This window comes from Hemiscyllium ocellatum, chromosome 13, assembly GCF_020745735.1.
Source record: "Hemiscyllium ocellatum isolate sHemOce1 chromosome 13, sHemOce1.pat.X.cur, whole genome shotgun sequence".
Classification (NCBI taxonomy): domain Eukaryota; kingdom Metazoa; phylum Chordata; class Chondrichthyes; order Orectolobiformes; family Hemiscylliidae; genus Hemiscyllium; species Hemiscyllium ocellatum.
The window spans coordinates 5,631,060-5,649,725 of NC_083413.1; the positions used below are offsets into that span (position 1 = coordinate 5,631,060).

Consider the following 18,666-nt stretch of genomic DNA (forward strand, 5'->3'; position numbering starts at 1 on the left):
ACCCACCCGACACACACACCCCCCCGACACACACACCCCCCCGACACACACACCCCCCCGACACACACACCCCCCCGACACACACACCCCCCCGACACACACCCCCCGACACACACCCCCCCCGACACACACTCCCCCCCGACACACACACACCCCCGACACACACCCCCCCGACACACACACCCCCCCACCCCCCACACACACACACCCTCACCCCCCACACACACACACACCCTCACCCCCCCCACACACACACACCCTCACCCCCCCCACACACACACACACACCCTCACCCCTCCACGCACACAGAGACTCTCACTCCTCCACACACACAGACCCTCGCCCCCCCACACACACAGACCCCCGCCCCCCCACACACACAGACCCTCGCCCCCCCACACACACAGACCCTCACCCTCCCCCCCCACACACAGACCCTCAACCTCCTCACACACACAGACCCTCATCCCCCCCCACACACACCCTCACCCCCCACGCACATAGACCTTCACGTTCCCACACACACATAGTCCCTCACCCCCCCATACACACACAGACCCTTAATCCCCCCACACATACACAGACCCTCGCCCCCCTCCACACACACCGACCCTCACCCCCCCAACACACCTAGTCCCTCACCCCCTCCACACGCACACAATCCCTCACCTCCCCCTCGCACATACACAGACCCTCTCCCCCTCCACACACACAGACCCTCACCCCCCCACCCACACACAGACCCTCACGCCCCCCCCACACACACACACACAGACCCTCACCCCCCCCCACACACACACACACACACACAGACCCTCACCCCCCCCACACACACACGCACACAGACCCTCACCCCCCCCCACACACACTGTCCCTCACCCCCCCATACACTCAGACCCTCACCCCCTCCACGCACACACCGTCCTTCACCCACACACACACAAACAGACCCTCACCTCCCCACACACCGACCATCACACCTCCCCACCTCGCGCGCGCGCACACACACACACACACACACACACACACAACCCTCCCACATCCCTAATTCTCTCCCTCCATCTGGAGTCCTCCATCTCGTCTTTGACCTGGATATTTTCGCTGAGAGCTCCCATTGTGTCATCTTTCCTTTTTCTGTCTCCTCACATGGTCGAAGCTGTCTCCCTCTGAGCCTGCTGCACTGCATTCCCTCTGATCCCAGCCCATTCTTGTCATCAAACCTGCTGATAAGGGTGGTGTGGTTAACAGCTGGCATTCTGACTTCTGCCTGGCAGAGGCTGCGTATCATCTCTCAGATACTTCATCCTATGAAGTCTACCCACTAAAACCATTCTTCACAGCGACAAACATGTGGCTGGGGGTACCTACACGGGTCCCAGTTATATCTATCTCTTCTGGGCTCTGTGAAGCACCCTTTGTTCCAGTCTTACTGTGACCTCACCCACATTTCTTTTTTGATGTTTTTCTGCTGTCATCCAAAATTGAAAGCATCCAGCATCTTTGCTTCCAATTTCCATCCTTCTCTCACCTTCATGTGGTCCATCTTTGACTCTTTCCTTCCATCCTTCAACCTCTCTATTTTCATTACTGAGGTTAGGCTGTCCATCAACATCCGTCACAAAGCCATGGGGTTGCACAGTTACCTTGTTTGCACCCTGCTCATACCCTGCTTCCTGCAAGAATTCCATTCTCCCAGTTTCTGCATCTCAGTTACATCTGTTCCACTGATGCCACTGGGGATCTTCCAACATGCCTGCTTTTTCCTTAACTGAACACTTCTTCCCCCACCTCCACAGTATGGTTGACAGGGCCCTCAGCTGTCTCTGATCCATCTTGCACATTTTTTGCCCTCAACCCTCCTACCTCCTAGACCAACTATAGGATGTCCCTTGTCTTCATTTTCCACTCCGCTAAAACTCTGTAACTAGAGGAATACCTTCTGCCATTTCTGCCACCTCTGGCAGGATGTCACCACTAAACACATCATCTTCACTCCTCCGCTGTCAGGAATCATGACACCCAAAGTAACCCCTCTACCCCTCCTCACACTTCCTTACCCTGGCACAGCACCTGCCCACACAATCGCAGAAGGTCTGACACTTGCCTGTTTACCTCCTCCCTCCTCACTGTCGAAGAACCAAAACACATCTTTCAGGTGAAGCAGCTTTTTTACTTGTACTTTCAATCTAGCTTATTGCATTTGCTGCTCACGATACAGTTATCCTTACATTGCTGCCATTTTACAGAGCGGTCTGTAGGAATGACCCCAACCTCCCCAGCTGCTTTACAGTGAAGCACACCAACATCTCATTTCCTGCTCAGTTCGTTTATAGTTTTGAAGTCTCAACATGGAATTTCACAACTTCAGAAACTGACCACATTACATCTGTTCTCCGTTTTGCTTACATTCTCTCCCCAGCCTCTACAGCCATGTCTTGTTTACTTTGCTCTTCGTAAGGAGAACCCATTTGCTCCGTTTTACGCCTTAATTTACATCCTTTGTTGCTCCACCATTACCAAATCCTTTGTATTTTGCATTAGACTCCTACACTACCTGACTCCTTCGATAAGGTTCCCCACAGTAGGCTATTATACAAAATGCGGAGGAATGGGATTGTGGGAGACATAGAAGTTTGGATCAGTTATTGGCTTGCTGATAAAAAAAAACAGAGGGTTGTAGCTGATGGAACATGTTCATCTTGGTGTCCAGTTACTAGCGGTGTACCGCAAGGGACAGTGTTGGGTACACTGCTGTTCGTCGTTTTTATAAATGATCTGGATGAGGACTTAGAAGGGTTAGTATATTTGCGGATGACACTAAGGTCGGTTGAGTTGTGGGTAGTGACGAAGAATGTAGTAGGTTGCAGAGAGACATAGAAAGGATGCAGAGCTGGGCTGAGAGGTGGCAAATAGAGTTTAATGTGGACAAGTGTGAGGTGATACACTTTGGTTGGAGTAATCGAAATGCAAAGTACTGGGCTAATGGTAGGATTCTTGGGAGCGCAGATGAGCAGAGAGACCTCAGCGTCCATGTACACAGATCCCTGAAAGTTGCCACCCAGATTGACAGGGTCATTAAGAAGGCTTACAGTGTTTTGGCCTTCATTAATAGAGGGTTTGAGTTCTGAAACCAGGAGGTTATGCTGCAGCTGTACAAAGCTCTGGTACGGTCACACTTGGAGTATTGTGTACAGTTCTGGTCACCACATTATAAGAAGGATACAGAAGCTTTGGAAAGGGTGCAGAGGAGATTTACTAGAATGTTGACTGGTATGGAAGGAATGTCTTACGAGGAAAGGCTGAGGGCCTTGAGGCTGTTCTCATTAGAGATAAGAAGGTTGAGAGGAGACTTAATAGAGACATACGAGATAATCAGATGGTTAGATAGAATGGACAGGGAGAGCCTTTTTCCAAGTATGGGAACGGCAAACACGAGGGGACACAACTTTAAAGTGAGGGGGGATAGGTATAAGACAGATGTCAGGGGTAGTTTTGTTACTCAGAGAGTAGTAAGGGTATGGAATGCTTTGTCTGCAACGGTAGTAATTTCGCCAAGTTTAAGTGCATTTAGTCGTCATTGGACAGGCAAATGGACGTACATGGAATAGTGTAGGTGGGATGGGTTTCAGATTAGTATGAGAGGGCGGCGCAACATCGAGGGCCGAAGGTCCTGTTCTGCGCTGTAATGTTCTATGTTCCTTGATTCTCCTCCACCCCAAACTGGTCCCAAAATAGTAGCTGATTCTGTTTCCATTGATGCTACCAGACCTGTTGAGTTATTCCAGCATTCTGTTTCAGGTTTTGTTTGTTTTGTTCATTCTTGGAACTTGGGTGTCACTGGCTGGGCCAGCATTTATTGCCCGTCCCTAGTTGCCCCTTGAGAAGGTGGGGTTGAGCTGCCATCTTGAACCGCTGCAGTCCATGTGCTGTGGGTTAACACACAATACCAATTAGGAAAGGAATTTCAGGATTTTGACCCAGCAACAGTGAAGGAATGGCATTATATTTCTAAGCCAGGATTGAGAGTGGCTTGGAGGGGAACATACAGATAGTGGTGTTCCCATGTACCTGCTGCCCTTACCCTTCCAAATGGAAATGTTTATGAATTTATAAGGTGCTGTCTGAGAAACCTTAGTGAATTTCTGCATTGTGTCTTGTAGCTAGTAGCTGTCTATATTACTGTAGATGATTGACAGGATTTGGGGTTTCAGCAAGTGAGTTACTCACTGCAGAATTCAAAACCTCAGATGTATATCCACAGTTTTCATTTGGCTGGTCATTTCTGATTAGTGGTAACCTCCAGGATATGGATGGTAGACTTCGATTGAAAATACCTTTGAAAGTCAAGGGGCAATGAATAGATTCTCTAGTTGAAGATGGATATTACCTAGTATTATCCAGTGTTAATACTGTTTCCCATTCTTCCCTGGTTGTTCCAAGTCTTATTGCATTTTGATATGGACTGCTTCAATATCTGAGGAATCATGAACGGTGCTGAACATTTTGCATTCATTGGCAACAATTCCCACTTTGGACCTTATGATGAAAGGCATCTTAAATGTCTAATGTCCTCCGGTGTACCCCCTCAAATTTTTGAATAGTGCCTTCTCTAACCTGAGTGCCTTGGAACACGGCACATTATTATAGGAGGGGGATTTCATTTATCTTTTGGATCCAACAGTGGACAGGGTGCCTTGTGGGCTCCCAACTTTTTCTTCACAGGCCAAGCAGGTGACTGACTTATGCGAGGAGTTGGGGCTGGTGGATATTTGGAGATGTCTTTGCCCTACCGGCAGAGACTTCACCTTTTTTTTCAAACCCACATAAATGTCACATGAAGATTGATCTCTTTCTGGCTCCCTCGGCCCTTCTGGATTCAATTATGGGTTGTAAAATTGGGAACATAGCTATCTCTGATCATGCGGCGGTATATTTGGAGGTTAAGGCCAAGAGTGAGGGGCTGTCTTTGTGGCACTGACGTTTGGCCCCTTTTCTCCTTAAGGATTCCAAATTTGTGGAATACATTTTGAAAGAGTTTCAGGGATTCTTGACTGTCAACAGCCACGGTTAGTAGTCCGGCTCTGCTATGGGAGACCGCTAAGGCCTTTGCTAGGGGATTAGCTATTTCCTGTTCAGCTAGCCGGAAATGACAGGAGGTGGTACAGCAGCATCTACTTGAGACACCGTTGAAAGCCGCCGAGGCGGCAAATTTTGTGCGGCCTTCAGTAACTAAACTACTACGTATCACGGCCCTCCGGGCTGTCTTGAATTCAATACTTGCACAAACTGCAAAGAAAGTACTTGCTTTTGCTAGACAAAGGCTGTTCGAGTATGGGAATAGGTCAGGGAAGTACTTAGCATACCTGACTAGGAAAAAACGTGCTCCCCAATCCAATAATGCAATCAGAGACAGCGCCGGGGTCCTTACAATGCCAAAAAGATAAATGAGGCTTTTACTCTGAATTGTATCGGTCTAAAGGTTGCGAGGACAGGTGGGCTAAAATGGAGGTCTTTTTTAAGAACCTGGTCCTCCCAGGGATGACCTTGGAACAGGCCTCTCTCCTTAATGCCCCCTTGACAGTTCAGGAAATACAGGAGGCAGCTAGGCAACTTCAGAGTGGGAAAGCACCTGGCCCTGATGGTCTCCCAGGTGAGTTTTGTAAGGAGCTTATAGGAATTCTGTCAGGGCCAATGTTGGAGATGTACAGTCACTCCTACATGCATGAATGCCTACCACCATCTTTGAGAGAAGCTAATTTTTCCTTAATTCTTAAGAAGGGGAAGTTCCTGAGGATTGTGCCTCAAACAGGCCCATTTCTCTATTAAATTCAGATTTCAAGATTCTGTCTAAGAACCTTGCCTTTGAGGTTGGAAAGGGTTTTGCCCCATATTGTTAAACAAACCAGACAAATTTTATAAGGGGCCGTAAGTCATCAAATAATATTAGAAGGTTGTTGAATATGGTCCAAGTTTGTCAGCAATGATCGATTCAGGGGTTGGTGATTTCCTCAGATGCACAGTTCAGGTTGGGTGGGGTCTTTGCTAGGTGGGTGGGGGCTTTATATTGCCACCTTCTGGCCGCGGTCATTATCAACGGGGTAAAGTCTGGGAACATTTAGGATTGGTCGGGGTAGTCGGCAATGCTGCCCCCTCTCACCGTCGTTGTTTATGTTGGTGGTAGAGCCGCTGGCAGAAGCTATTCGTCAGAATGTCCACATAACTGCTCTGGAAGTGGGAACGAGGGCACACAAGATTACACTGTAGGCGGATGATGTCCTTCTGTTTTTATTGAATCACCTCCATAACCCATTTGATACAATGTATCAATTCATTTGGGGCTATTTCAGGATATAAGATTAACTTTGCAAAATCAGCAGCTATGCCTTTGGGGAACCTTAAGGATGTGACAGAAGTTGAAGGTGGATCTAAGTTCCCTTTTAAGTGGTCACAGGCAGGGTTCTGATACCTAGACATTTTTATTACCTCCAAGTTTGATCAGTTATTTCGGATTAACTTTGCCCACTTGGTCGACAATATTAGGTGAGATCTCCAGAGATGGGAGGCTCTTCCAATTTCATGGCTGGGCCGAATATCTCTCATTAAGATGAATGTTCTTCCTCGTTGCTTTATCCCATGCATATGCTCCCTATAATGTTTCCCAGGTCAATGCTGCAGAAGCTTATGGGGTGGTTTGGTACCTTTGTCTGGCATCGTGGGCAGTCCCTCATCAAACTTACTAAGTTGCCTCAAGGAGGGGGAGGAGTTGATTTCCCAGACATCAGGAGGTATCAGTTGAGTTCCCTGTTGTCCTTTGTCTGCAATTGGGCAGGTAATGATCCGGGCTCACTATGGCTGAATATCGAGGCCTCCCAGACAAAGTGCCCTCTTTATTAACCTGTTGTTCATGGATAAGCTGAGGACAGTTATGGACCGCTGCCAGAACCCCATTGTTATTAGTACGGTCAAGGCATGGAGGGCAATGCGTCAGAGTGAAGGTTGCTCATCAAAGACTTCGCCACTTGCGCCACATATGTAGTTGGTATGCCAGGGTTCAAACCAGGGGTGATGGACTCAGGGTTCAAACTATCGACAGCGAAAGGAGTTTCTAGTTTGGGAGACTTGTTTGAGGGGGAGGTTATGATGTCTTTCGAGCAACTGAGCCGCAAATACGGGTTGCCCAGTAGAGATCTTTCCTGTTTTTTCAGGTTAGGGTTTTCATCCAGAAAAAGACTTCACTTCTCACTAAGCCCTATAAGCGATATAGAGAGGATGTTGCTGCGATCCACAAGCACCCTTTCGGTTAGTGCATTCTATCGCCTGCTGGGTGGCAGGGCCTGGCAGGATATTAACCAGTTATGTGAGGTCTGGGAGCAAGAGCTGGGAGTGGAGATCTCTTCTGAAACATGGGAGAACATGTGAAAGATCTCAATCTGTAATAGGACATGTGCTACGCAGTTGGAAGTTCTGCACAGGGTTCATCTGGCACTGGACCGTCTGATGAAGTTTAAAAAAGGGGCATCTTCAATGTGCCCCAAATGTAAAATAAGTGTAGGTACTCTTACCCATTGCTTCTGGACATGCCACAGGCTCTGTGTTTATTGGAGCACTGCGGCGGGAGAGATAGGGAGGGTATTGAGGACTGAAGTCAAAGTAGACCCGATATCTCTCCTCTTAGGTCTACCGAATTTACCGTCTTTAGATGAGCATGGGAAGAAACTATTTAATATTCTTGCATACTGTGCACGGCAGAATATTCTGATGAACTGGGTGTCTGAGAACCCGCCAGGCTGGCTGAGATGGTGGAAATTAATTATGGAGCACGTTCCCTTGGATTTTTTTTTTACAAAGGTAGTACACCGCACAACAGACCATTTTTATAAGACATGGCAGCCCTATTTGAGTTACTTGGATACAGATTTGCCAGCTATCTTAACTAGAGCATTTGTTTAACCAGGACGGTTAGGTTTGTTGAGCCCTAGGCCCTGGAGGGGGCGAATTCTGAGTTAATATATAATGTTCCCGTTTTTTTTTGAGAGCTTTGCACCGAACATAGCTGTTCTGTATCCTGTGTCTTTTTTTGGGTTTTTTTGCTTTTTTGATTTATTACTTATTTACTTATTTATTGGTGTTGTTTTGCACAATGTTAGGGTTTGTTTTTTATTATAGGGTAGGTTAGTAGTTAGTAGACAGTAGTTGTATTGTAATTTGTGGGGGTTTTTTCTCTTTATTATACTGGTGTTTGTTATTGGTTGTATTTTTAATAACTTTGTATTTTTGTAAAGAAAAATACATTTACAAAAAAAGAAGGTATACGGTGTATTGGCTTTTATGGGTAGAGGGATTGAGACTCGGAAGCATGAGATCATGCTGCAGCTGTACAAAACACTGGTGAGGCCACCTTTGGAATATTGCATGCAGTTCTGGTCACCACATTATTGGAAGGATGTGGAAGCTTTGAAAAGGGTTCAGAGGAGATTTACTAGGTAGGATGTTGTCTGGTATGGAGGGGAAGGTCTTACGAGGAAAGGCTGAGGAACCTGAGGCTGTTTTTGTTAGAAGGAGGTTGAGAGGCGACTTAATTGAGACATAGAAGATAATAAGTGGGTTAGATGGGTTGGACAGTGAGCGCCCTTTTCCTCCAATGGTGATGGCTAGCATGAGGGGACATAGCTTTAAATTGAGGGTTGATAGATATAGGACAGTTGTCAGAGGTAGTTTCGTTGCTAAGAGGATAGTAGGGGAATGGAACGCCGTGTCTGCAACAGTAGTAGACTCGCCAACTTTAAGGGCATTTAAATGGTCATTGGATAGGCGAGAATGGAATAGTGTCAGTTAGATAGGATTCAGATTGATTTCACAGGTCAGCACAACATCGAGGGCTGAAGGGCCTGTACTGCTCTGGAATGTTCTATGTTCTGTGTTAGCAAAACAAAAGCACAATGTCGGGAGATGAAATAAAAACAGGAACTGCTAAAGAAACTGAGCAGGTCTGGCAGTATCTATGGAGACAGAAAGAGTTAATGTTTCAAGCCCAGTGTTACCATTGCAATTGACTGATCTATCCGATATGACAATGTGTCAGGGAAGTTGGTGATGTCATGGTAATGTCACTGAACTGCTCATCCAGAGGCCCAGGCCATTGCTTTGGAGACAGGAGTTCAAATCCCATCACAGTTGCTACTGGAATTGGAATTCCACCAATTAAAAAAAATCCTGGAACTAAACGCTGAAATGTCATGATAACCCAGCTGGTCGCTAAAGTCCTTGAGGGAAGGATATCTACTGTCCAAACCCAGCCTGGCCAACGTCTGATTCCAGACACACGGCAATGTGGCTCTTAAATGAGCTCTGAAATAGCCTAGTGAGCTACTCAGCTCAAGGGCAATTTGAAATGGCCCACATCCCTTGAAAGAGTTAAATAAAAAGTCGTCTTCGTGACTGAATCAAATCATAGAGCCTCCCCACTGTGAACGGGGCAATGTGGTGCCTCCCCACATTTCTGCAAAAGAAATGCCAAAGTTGTAGAATTTCACTAAGCAACATCGAACTGGTTTTCAGATCCATAACTTCTGCAACGTTGTCAAAATGATTTTCTTTTCGTTTATTTAGATGCCTGCCTTCGGTGCCAAGCTGAAAATAAACAAGAAGACTGTGTTGGTAAGTTTTACTCACAGTTACCCTGTTGTATTCTGTCCATTTCAGTTTCCTGCTTATTGTTTTGCAAATATGTGACTTGAGTTTTTATTAAATCAAAATAGACTTCACATGTCCCACAGAAGACTAGAAATCCTTTGGTTTTTGCATGTACAGGTCCACCAGAAAAGTGAGTTACGCCCTTAGCATGTCTTTAACTCCAAGTTCAAAATGATAATAAAGCCCAAATGTAGAGCAGTTGATGTGAAAAGCACCTCCTCTGAAAGATCACAACAGCTGCTCTGCAGTGTAGTATAAGCCATGCAGAGCGATAGCACCGCTTGCTATCTCCATAGGTGCACAGCAAGCCTGTCTTCAACCGGATTCTGCAGTCACACAAATTTTTTATCAGGAGGGGGTGAGTCAGTGCTTCTAAAAGATCCAACAGTGCTGTCTTGTCTCATTCTCCATCAACCGCATTAGTCATTTCCTGCCAATATGTCTTTTTTTCAGCGATGAGGGCTTCTCATTAATATCAAAGTCATCTCATCGAAATCTGACTGAGCTTGAAACATGAAGCAATTGTTTAACGAAGTTGGATGAAGCTGGGAAGCAGCAGCAACTAGCGTTTATCCAGCACCTTTATCGGCATAAACTCAGCCGTAGATAAAGATGTTAGTGCATTTAATCAAAAAATTAGTCCATGATTTAGATTTTAAGGAGCATCTCAAAGGCAGATAGGTTTGCAAGAGAAAAAAAAGTGTATGCAAAATAAATTGTGGAACTTAAAAGAGTTCAGAAAATATTTACAAGGCTGAATAGGCTGGGGCTGTTTTCCCTGGAGTGTCAGAGGCTGGGGCATGATCTTACAGAGGTTTACAAAATTATGAGGGGCATGGATAGGGTAAATAGACAAAGTCTCTTCTCTGGGCAGGGGAGTGCAGAACTAGAGGTTTAGGGTGAGAGGGGAAAGATGTGAAAGGGACCGGAGGGGCAACTTTTTCATGCAGAGGGTGGTACGTGTATGGAATGAGCTGCCAGAGGAAGTGGTGGAGGCTGGCACAATTGCAACATTTAAAAGGCACCTGGGTGGGTATATGAATAGGGAAGGTTTAGAGGGATATGGGCCAAATGCTGGTAAATGGGACTAGATTAGATTAGGATATTCGGTCATCATGAATGAGTTGAAGTGAAGGGTCAGTTTCCGTGCTGTACACCTCTATGAGTATAACTGATGAGCTGAGGTGCAAAGTGTTAGCTAAAGCATCCTCATAAATGATGCAAAGAATTTAAGTTACTTAGGAGAAAGTGAGGACTGCAGATGCTGGAGACCAGAGTTGAAAAGTTTGGTGCTGGAAAAGCGCAGCAGATTAGGCAGCATCCGAGGAGCAGGAGAATCAACGTTTCAGGCATAAGCCCTTCTTCAGGAATGAGGCTGGTGTGCCAAGCGGGCTGAGATAAAAGGTGGTGGGTGGGGGCGGAATTTGGGGGAGGGGTGCTGGGATTACGATAGGTGGAAGTAGGTGAGGGAGAGTGAGATAGGCCAGAGAGAGGGTAGGCGCGGAGAGGTCGGGAAGAAGATTGCAGGTCAAGAGGGCGGTGCTGAATCCGGGGGTTGGGACTGAGATAAGGTGGGGGGAGGGGAAATGAGAAAGCTGGAAAAATCTACATTCATCCCTTGTGGTTGGAGGGTTCCTAGGCGGAAGATGATGCGCTCTTCCTCCAGCCATCATGTTGCTATGGTCTGGCGATGGAGGACGCCAAGGACCTGCATGTCCTTGGCGGAGTGGGAGGTGTGTCGAGTCGACATTTGCTACAAACCGACCAATTCCCACAGCTGCCTAGATTACACCTCTTCCCCCTGTAAAAACGCCATTCCATATTCCCAATTCCTTCGCCTCCGCTGCATCTGCTCCCAGGAGGACCAATTCCACTACCGTACAGCCCAAATGGCCCCCTTTTTCCAAAGACCGCAATTTCCCCTCCGATGTGGTCAACGATGCTCTCCACCGCATCTCCTCCACTTCCTGCACCTCTGCCCTTGAACCCTGCCCCTCCAATCGCCACCAGGACAGAACCTCACTGATCCTCACATTCCACCCCACCAACCTCCGGATATATCATATCATCCTTCGTCATTTCTGCCACCTCCAAACAGACCCCACCACCGATCAGCTTTCCGGAGAGACCACTCCTTCCGCGACTCCCTCATCAGGTCCACACCCCCACCAACCCAGCCTCCACTCCCAGCACCTTCCCCTGCAACCGCAAGAAATGCAAAACTTGCACCCACACCACCCCCCTCACCTCCCTCCAAGAGCCCAATGGATCCTTCCATATCCGTCGCAAATTCACCTGCACCTCCATACACATCATTTACTGTATCCGCTGCACCCGATGTGGCCTCCTCTACATTGGGGAGACAGGCCGCCTACTTGCAGAATGTTTCAGAGAACACCTCTGGGACACCCACACCAACCAACCCAACCGCCCTGTGGCCGAACACTTGAATTCCCCCTCCCACTCCGCCAAGGACATGCAGGTCCCTGCCCTCCTCCATCGCCAGACCATGGCAACACGACGCCTGGAGGAAGAACGTCTCATCTTCCGCCTAGGAACTCTCCAACCACAAGGGATGAATGCAGATTTCTCCAGCTTTCTCATTTCCCCTCCCCCCATCTTATCTCAGTCCCAACCCTCGGACTCAGCACCGCCTTCTCGACCTGCAATCTTCTTCCCGACCTCTCTGGTCCCTCGCCCTCTCCGACCTATCACCCTCACCTTAACCTCCTTCCACCTATCACATTCCCAACGCCCCTCCCCCAAGTCCCTCCTCCCTACCTTTTATCTTAGCCAGCTTGGCACACCCTCCTCATTCCTGAAGAAGGGCTCATTGCGAAACGTCAATTCTCCTGCTCCTTGGATGCTGCCTGACCTGCTGCGCTTTTCCAGCAACACATTTTTCAGCTCTGATCTCCAGCATCTGCAGTCTTCTCTTTCTCCTAACAAACAATAATGGTCTAGTACTGATCCTTGTGGTATGTTACTGGACACTGGCCTCCAGTCACTCAAAAAGCCTTCTACTGCTACCCTTGTGCCCTATTACTAAGCCAATTTCTGATCCATCTCGCCAAGTTTCCCTCCATTCCATGTGCTTTAAACGTGTCAATCATGTGGGACCTTATCAAAAGCTTTGCAAAAATCCATGTAAACTGTTTCAACTGAACTTCCCTCATCCACACACTTGATCCCATTTTCAAAAAAAATCCAACAAATTTGTAAAGCATTACCTCCCTTTGACAAAGCCATGCTGACCACCCCTAATTTACCCACACCTTTCCAACAGGGTATTCATTTGCTCCTTCAGAATTTTCCCCAATAGTTTCCCTACCACTGACCTGAAACTCTCACGGTTCATCTCTACCACCCCTCTTAAAAAAACCACATGAGGCATCCTCCAACCCTCCAGCACTTCCCCTATGGCCAGAGAGGAATTAAAAACTTGTGTTTGGAGCCTTTGCAGTTTCCTCCCACAGCATCCTGGGATGCAGTTCATCCTGGCCAGGGGATTTGACTGTTTTTCAGTCTGACAGTGCCTTCAATATTTCCCCATTTCCTGTGTCAAACTGTGCAAGTTCCTCTCAGTCCCTTTTCCTAAATTCCATGTCTACGTTCTCGTTTTCCAGAGTGAAGACAGAAGAGAAGTATTTATTCAACATCCATCCATTATCCTGTGGCTTCACCCCCTTGGTCCCTAATGGGCCCTACTCCTTCTGTGATTAACCTCTTCCTTTTTATGTGTTTATAAGATATCTTCGGATTCTCTCAAATCCTGTTCACATGTCCCCATTTTGTTCTTCTGTTTGCTTCTCTCCTGCACTTGCTGTATTCCTCCAGGGATGCAACTGAACTACTCCTCTTGGACTTGCTAAAAGCCCTACTCCTCTTCTGTAGCCAGTCCTGAATTATCCTAGACATCCAGGCTTCTCTGAACTTACTGCTCCTACATTTCCCCCTAAAGGGTACATGTTAGACCTGTATTCTCTCCAGCTCTTTATGAATCCCAGCCCCCATTTGCTCCACTGTAGACTTACCCACGAGGAGTTCCCAGTCTACTGTGGCAATATTCAGCTTTATTTGAATAAAATCTGCCTTCCCCAAATCCAAAGCTGTCTTTTGCAGACCACCTTTTTCCTTGTCCAGAACAAATTTGAACCATAGCATATTGTGGTGGCTAACGCTGAAATGTTCCCCCACTACCTAGTCAAACACAAGTCCGGCTGTTGTTACAAATCAGGCAGGCACTGTATCCAAGTGGAAATGATAATTAGCTATTCTTTGGACCCCAGCCCTGCCCTATCTTGGAAACCGATGATAGTTGAAAGTGTTTATCAGGTTACTATTCACAATGGGTCAATGAGGACGTCCCCTGACAGTTTTACTTTTACCTTCAGGAGCAAAAATTGGATGATGCCCGTGCTAAAGAATTAACAGCGGGGGGCAGAATTACTGCAAACTAATCAAGTAAAATAAACGAAGAGCATTACCCAAATATAGGGTAATACTACATAGGACAGTACTGTGGTAGATGAAGTTGTTCCTATGACAACCTTACGTCGATCCCAGTATCAGAAGTGTCAGTAATTATTATTGTATGATGTGTAGGTACTACAATGCAGTGGCTCTCAAACTGGGGATGGTGGATACTTTGCAGGGGGTCCACAACACAATGCTGAAAATGTGTTGCTGGAAAAGCGCAGCAGATCAGGCAGCACCCAAGGAGCAGGAGAATCAACATTTCGGGCATGAGCCCTTCTTCAAGATTCCTGAAGAAGGGCTCATGCCCAAAACGTCGATTCTCCTGCTCCTTGGATGCTGCCTGACTTGCTGCGCTTTTCCAGCAACACATTTTCAGCTCTGATCTCCAGCATCTGCAGTCCTCACTTTGTCCACAACACAATGCCAGTCCACAACACAATGCCAGTCCACAAGGGGGCAATGGTCCAGGAACCAAGGTCAGGGGTAAATGAGTAAGCAGTGGATGGAGAGGGGCTGTCCTGGTCTGTCTTTCCCCTACTGCTCCTTCTATACAGCAGTTTCTTTCGTGTGCTCTCTCCAATCTCCGAGACATGGGTTCCTCCCTTCCCCATGCTGAATGTAAACTTCTGTTGTAGTCACACCAAACTCTGCAGTAAGAAGCAGGTACAGCAATCTTACTGACACTTGTGAGTGCATGTTTTATCTGAGAGCTCTTTACCAGTATGTTTTATTTTAGTTAATTTTTAAAAAGTGGTCTTCAACCCAAAGCAAATCCACATGTAAACAGGTTAACAAAGTTAGATCACATGGAATCCAGAGGGAGCTAGCCAATTGGATGCAAAATTTGGCTAGAAGGTAGGAGACAGAGGGTGGTCGAGGGTTGCTTGGACTGGAGGCTTGTGAGCAGCATTGTGCTGCAAGGATTGGTGCTGGGTCCACTGCCTTTTGTCATTTATATAAATGAGTTGGATGTGAACATAGGAGGTATGGTTAGTAAGTTTGCAGATGAAACCAAAATAGGTGGTGCAGTGGGCAGTGAACAAGGTTATCTCAGAGTATAATGGGACCTTGATCAGTTGGACCAGTGGGCTGAGGAGTGGCCGATGGAGTTTAATTTAGATAAATGTGAGGTGCTGCATTTTGGAAAGGCAAAATAGGGGAGGACTTATACACTTAATGGTAAGATCCTGGGGAGTGTTGCTAAACAAAGAGATCTTAGAGTGCAGGTCCTTTGCTCCTTGAAAGTGGAGTCTCATGTAGATAGGATAGTGAAGAACGTGTTTGGTATGTTTGTCTTCATTGATGAGTATGTTGAGGAATTAAGTTGGGAGGTCATGTTGTGGCTGTACAGGACATTGGTTTGGCCACTTTTAGAATACTGTGGACAGTTCTGGTCTCTGCTATAGGAAAGACGTTGTTAAACCTGAAAGTGTTTAGAAAGGATTTACAAAGGATGTTGCAGGATTAGAGAGTTTAGGCAGAGGCTGAATGGGCTGGGGTTGTTTTCCCTGGAGCATTGGAGGCTGAGGGGTGAATTTATAGTGGTTTATAAAATCATGAAGGACATGGATAAGGTGAACAGCCAAGCTCTTTTCCCCAGGTTTGGGGAGTTCAAAACTAGGCGGCATTGTTTTAAAGTGAGAGGGACCTAAGGCACAACGTTTTCACGCAGAGGGTGGTGCATGAATGGAATGAGCTGCGAGAGGAAGTAGTGGAGGCTGGTACAATTACAGCATTTAAAAGACATGTGGATGGGTATATGAATAGGAAGGGTTTGGAGGGATAGGGGCCAGGTGCTGGCAAATGGGACTGGATCAGTTTTGGCTATCTGGTTGGCACGGACGAATTGGACAGAAGGGTCTGTTTCCATGTTGTATGACTCAATGGAGAATAATATCAATCAATTATATGTGTTTGGACTAAAAGGATTTTATTTATTTCTGTGATTATGCAAGGAAACATTTTTGTTTAGCTGTTTCAAGTGACAAGATATTAAAAAAATGTTTGGTAGCACTGACTCCATTTTGTTTTTGTTTGTATTTTCTAGTGGTTTGGGGAGAATGCAACCACTCCTTCCATAACTGCTGTATGTCACTGTGGGTGAAACAGAACAACCGCTGTCCACTTTGCCAGCAGGACTGGGTGGTACAGAGAATAGGCAAATGAAAATCTGGAGTATTCTTTTACTTGCGTCTCTGTGGGTGTTGATGTGTCTGATTCGGTGGACTCCTGTTTGCTGTCCTTGTGAAGTGAGCAACATAAGAGTGGCCTCAGCCTTTTTAGATAAAGGTGATCAGCCTGTACTAATTTAATTGAATCATATACCATTGTAAACTTGTATATATTTATTAAAATCTGGAGAGAAATAAACATTTCATTGCCTTTTTGTTTCTTATTTCAGTAATTGTGAATTTTTCCTACGAACACATTTGAATATTTGATTTGATACTGAATAAAGTACATACCTTTTCTTTAAAAGTGTGTCTCACCTCTTCCAATTGTTTTCAAACTGAATTCAGCCATGATTAATTTTTTAAATTGTGTTGTTAATTTTTAAAGTTCTGTTGTGTATTTCCAGCCTTGCCTTGTTAACGGATATGGACATGTGTCCTTGCCTCTTTCAGACAGAGTAAAAGTTTGGTTTACTATGCATTTTCCTATGTTGTGTTGCCAATGGAATAATTTTAACTTTCCTGCCGTGCAGTTAATTAATAATAAAGAGAGAAAGGATTTGTTTGAAAGACAGATGGCTCCTTCTCCTGGGACCATGATGTGGAGGTGCCCATGTTGGACAGGGTGAACAAAATCAACAATCACACGACACTGGGTTATAGTCCAATTTATTTGAAACCACAAGCTTTCGGAGCCTGCTCCTTCAGGTAGCTAGTTTTTCCAAATAAACCTGTTGGCATGTGATGTTTGACTGGATCCAATTCAGACGAGGTGTTAATACTCATCTTTCATTGAGCGTCCACTCCACTATAATTTTGAGCAATATTCCCGTTATTGGTTTTAACATCTATCATTGGCATTTTACCTAAATTTTTTTCCTAAGTCCTTTCGGCCAACGTTTATAGGGTCAAAGTGTTCAGGGATATGGGCATTGCTGGCTAGTCCAGCATTTATCATCCATCCCTAATTGCCCAGAGGGCAGTTAAGAGTCAACCACATCGCGTGATCGCAGACCCACAGCACAGGGCAGACCAGGTAAGGATGGCAGTTTCCTTCCAAAGGACATTAGTGCACCAGATGGGGTTTTCTGATAATCGATTTATGGTCGTCATTAGACTCTTAATTTCAGTTATATATTGAATTCAAATTCCACCATCTGCCGTGGTGCGATACAAACCCAGGTCTCCAGAACATTATCTGGTTTTCTGAATTAATAGTCCATTGATAATACCATTGGCCATTGTCTCTCCATTGCCAAACTTGGAGAGATTGTGTAGCAATTCTGTTTCTCCTTAAAGCATGCCATTTTGTAAATGTGCTACAGTGGGTTCACCTGTTTCGCTTTTAAAAGTCACTTAGATCAATATTATTTAGCTTTAAAGGCCATAAATCTTATGACCTTTTCTACAGCACTAGGTGCGTTGACACTGGAAGATGATTACTGCCAATTGGAAATAATCCTTTCCATAACTTGTTTCAGAAGATAGGGAGCCTCAGAAACACTGACACACAAGTTGCATTCCTTCTCACTGCGTTTTAAATAATGCTCACTAGGAAATGCTGAATTGGGTTGGTTTACCCTTACTCCCAGCTAAAATATCAGATTTGGGTTCGGGGTCTGTTTCATATTTCACCCATCATGTTCCATCAGCTGAAAATTGAATGCATTTGCCTGTAATTAAATAATGCATAAAAGTTGACAAATAACATACCTGCGACAGATAGCAGCAACTGAGGAGCATGAGCTTTCTCAAATTTAACTGAATGCAATCAACCTCATAAAAAGGCAAAGGCTGGAAAATTTCCTGACATTGTTCCTTGAATTCTCTAGGCTAACGAATAAGAATATAATTGGGAGCAGTAGGCCATTCAACCCCTTGATTTGATACCATCATGGCTGATCTCATCTTGGTCTTAACTCCACTTTCCTCTCGATCTCCGGTGGCTCAGTGGTTAGCACTGCTACCTCACAGTGCCAGAGACCTAGGTTCAGTTCCCACCTCAGGTGACTGTCTGTGTGGAGTTTGTACATTCTCCCTGTGTCTGCGTGGGTTTCCTCTGGGTGCTCCAGTTTCCTCCCACAGTCCAAAGATGTGCAGGATAGGTGAATTGGCCATGCTAAATTGCCTCTAGTGTTAAGTGAAAGGGTAAATGTAGGGGAATGGGTCTGGGTGGGTTGCTCTTCAGAGGGTCGGTGTGAATTTGTTGGGCCAAAGGGCCTGTTTCCATACTGTAGGGAATCTAATCTATCATAACTTTTCAATGTATTCTATCTCCTTAAATGTTCTCAATGTCCCAGCATCCACTGCACTCAGGTAGTAA

The 18,666-nt window shown here is 45.9% G+C and overlaps 1 protein-coding gene across 2 annotated transcripts in view; it reads left to right on the forward strand.

The window, feature by feature from the left end:
- Positions 1–16,544, forward strand: part of rnf7 (ring finger protein 7) — a 17,436-nt gene extending 892 nt beyond the window's left edge. For both annotated transcript variants that reach the window (XM_060833995.1, XM_060833996.1), the window contains 2 exons: positions 9,610–9,657; positions 16,220–16,544. In XM_060833995.1, coding sequence (XP_060689978.1) covers positions 9,610–9,657; positions 16,220–16,338 — 167 coding nt within the window. In that variant the 3' untranslated portion in view covers positions 16,339–16,544. The remainder of the gene's footprint in view (positions 1–9,609; positions 9,658–16,219) is intronic.
- Positions 16,545–18,666: the final 2,122 nt, after the last annotated feature.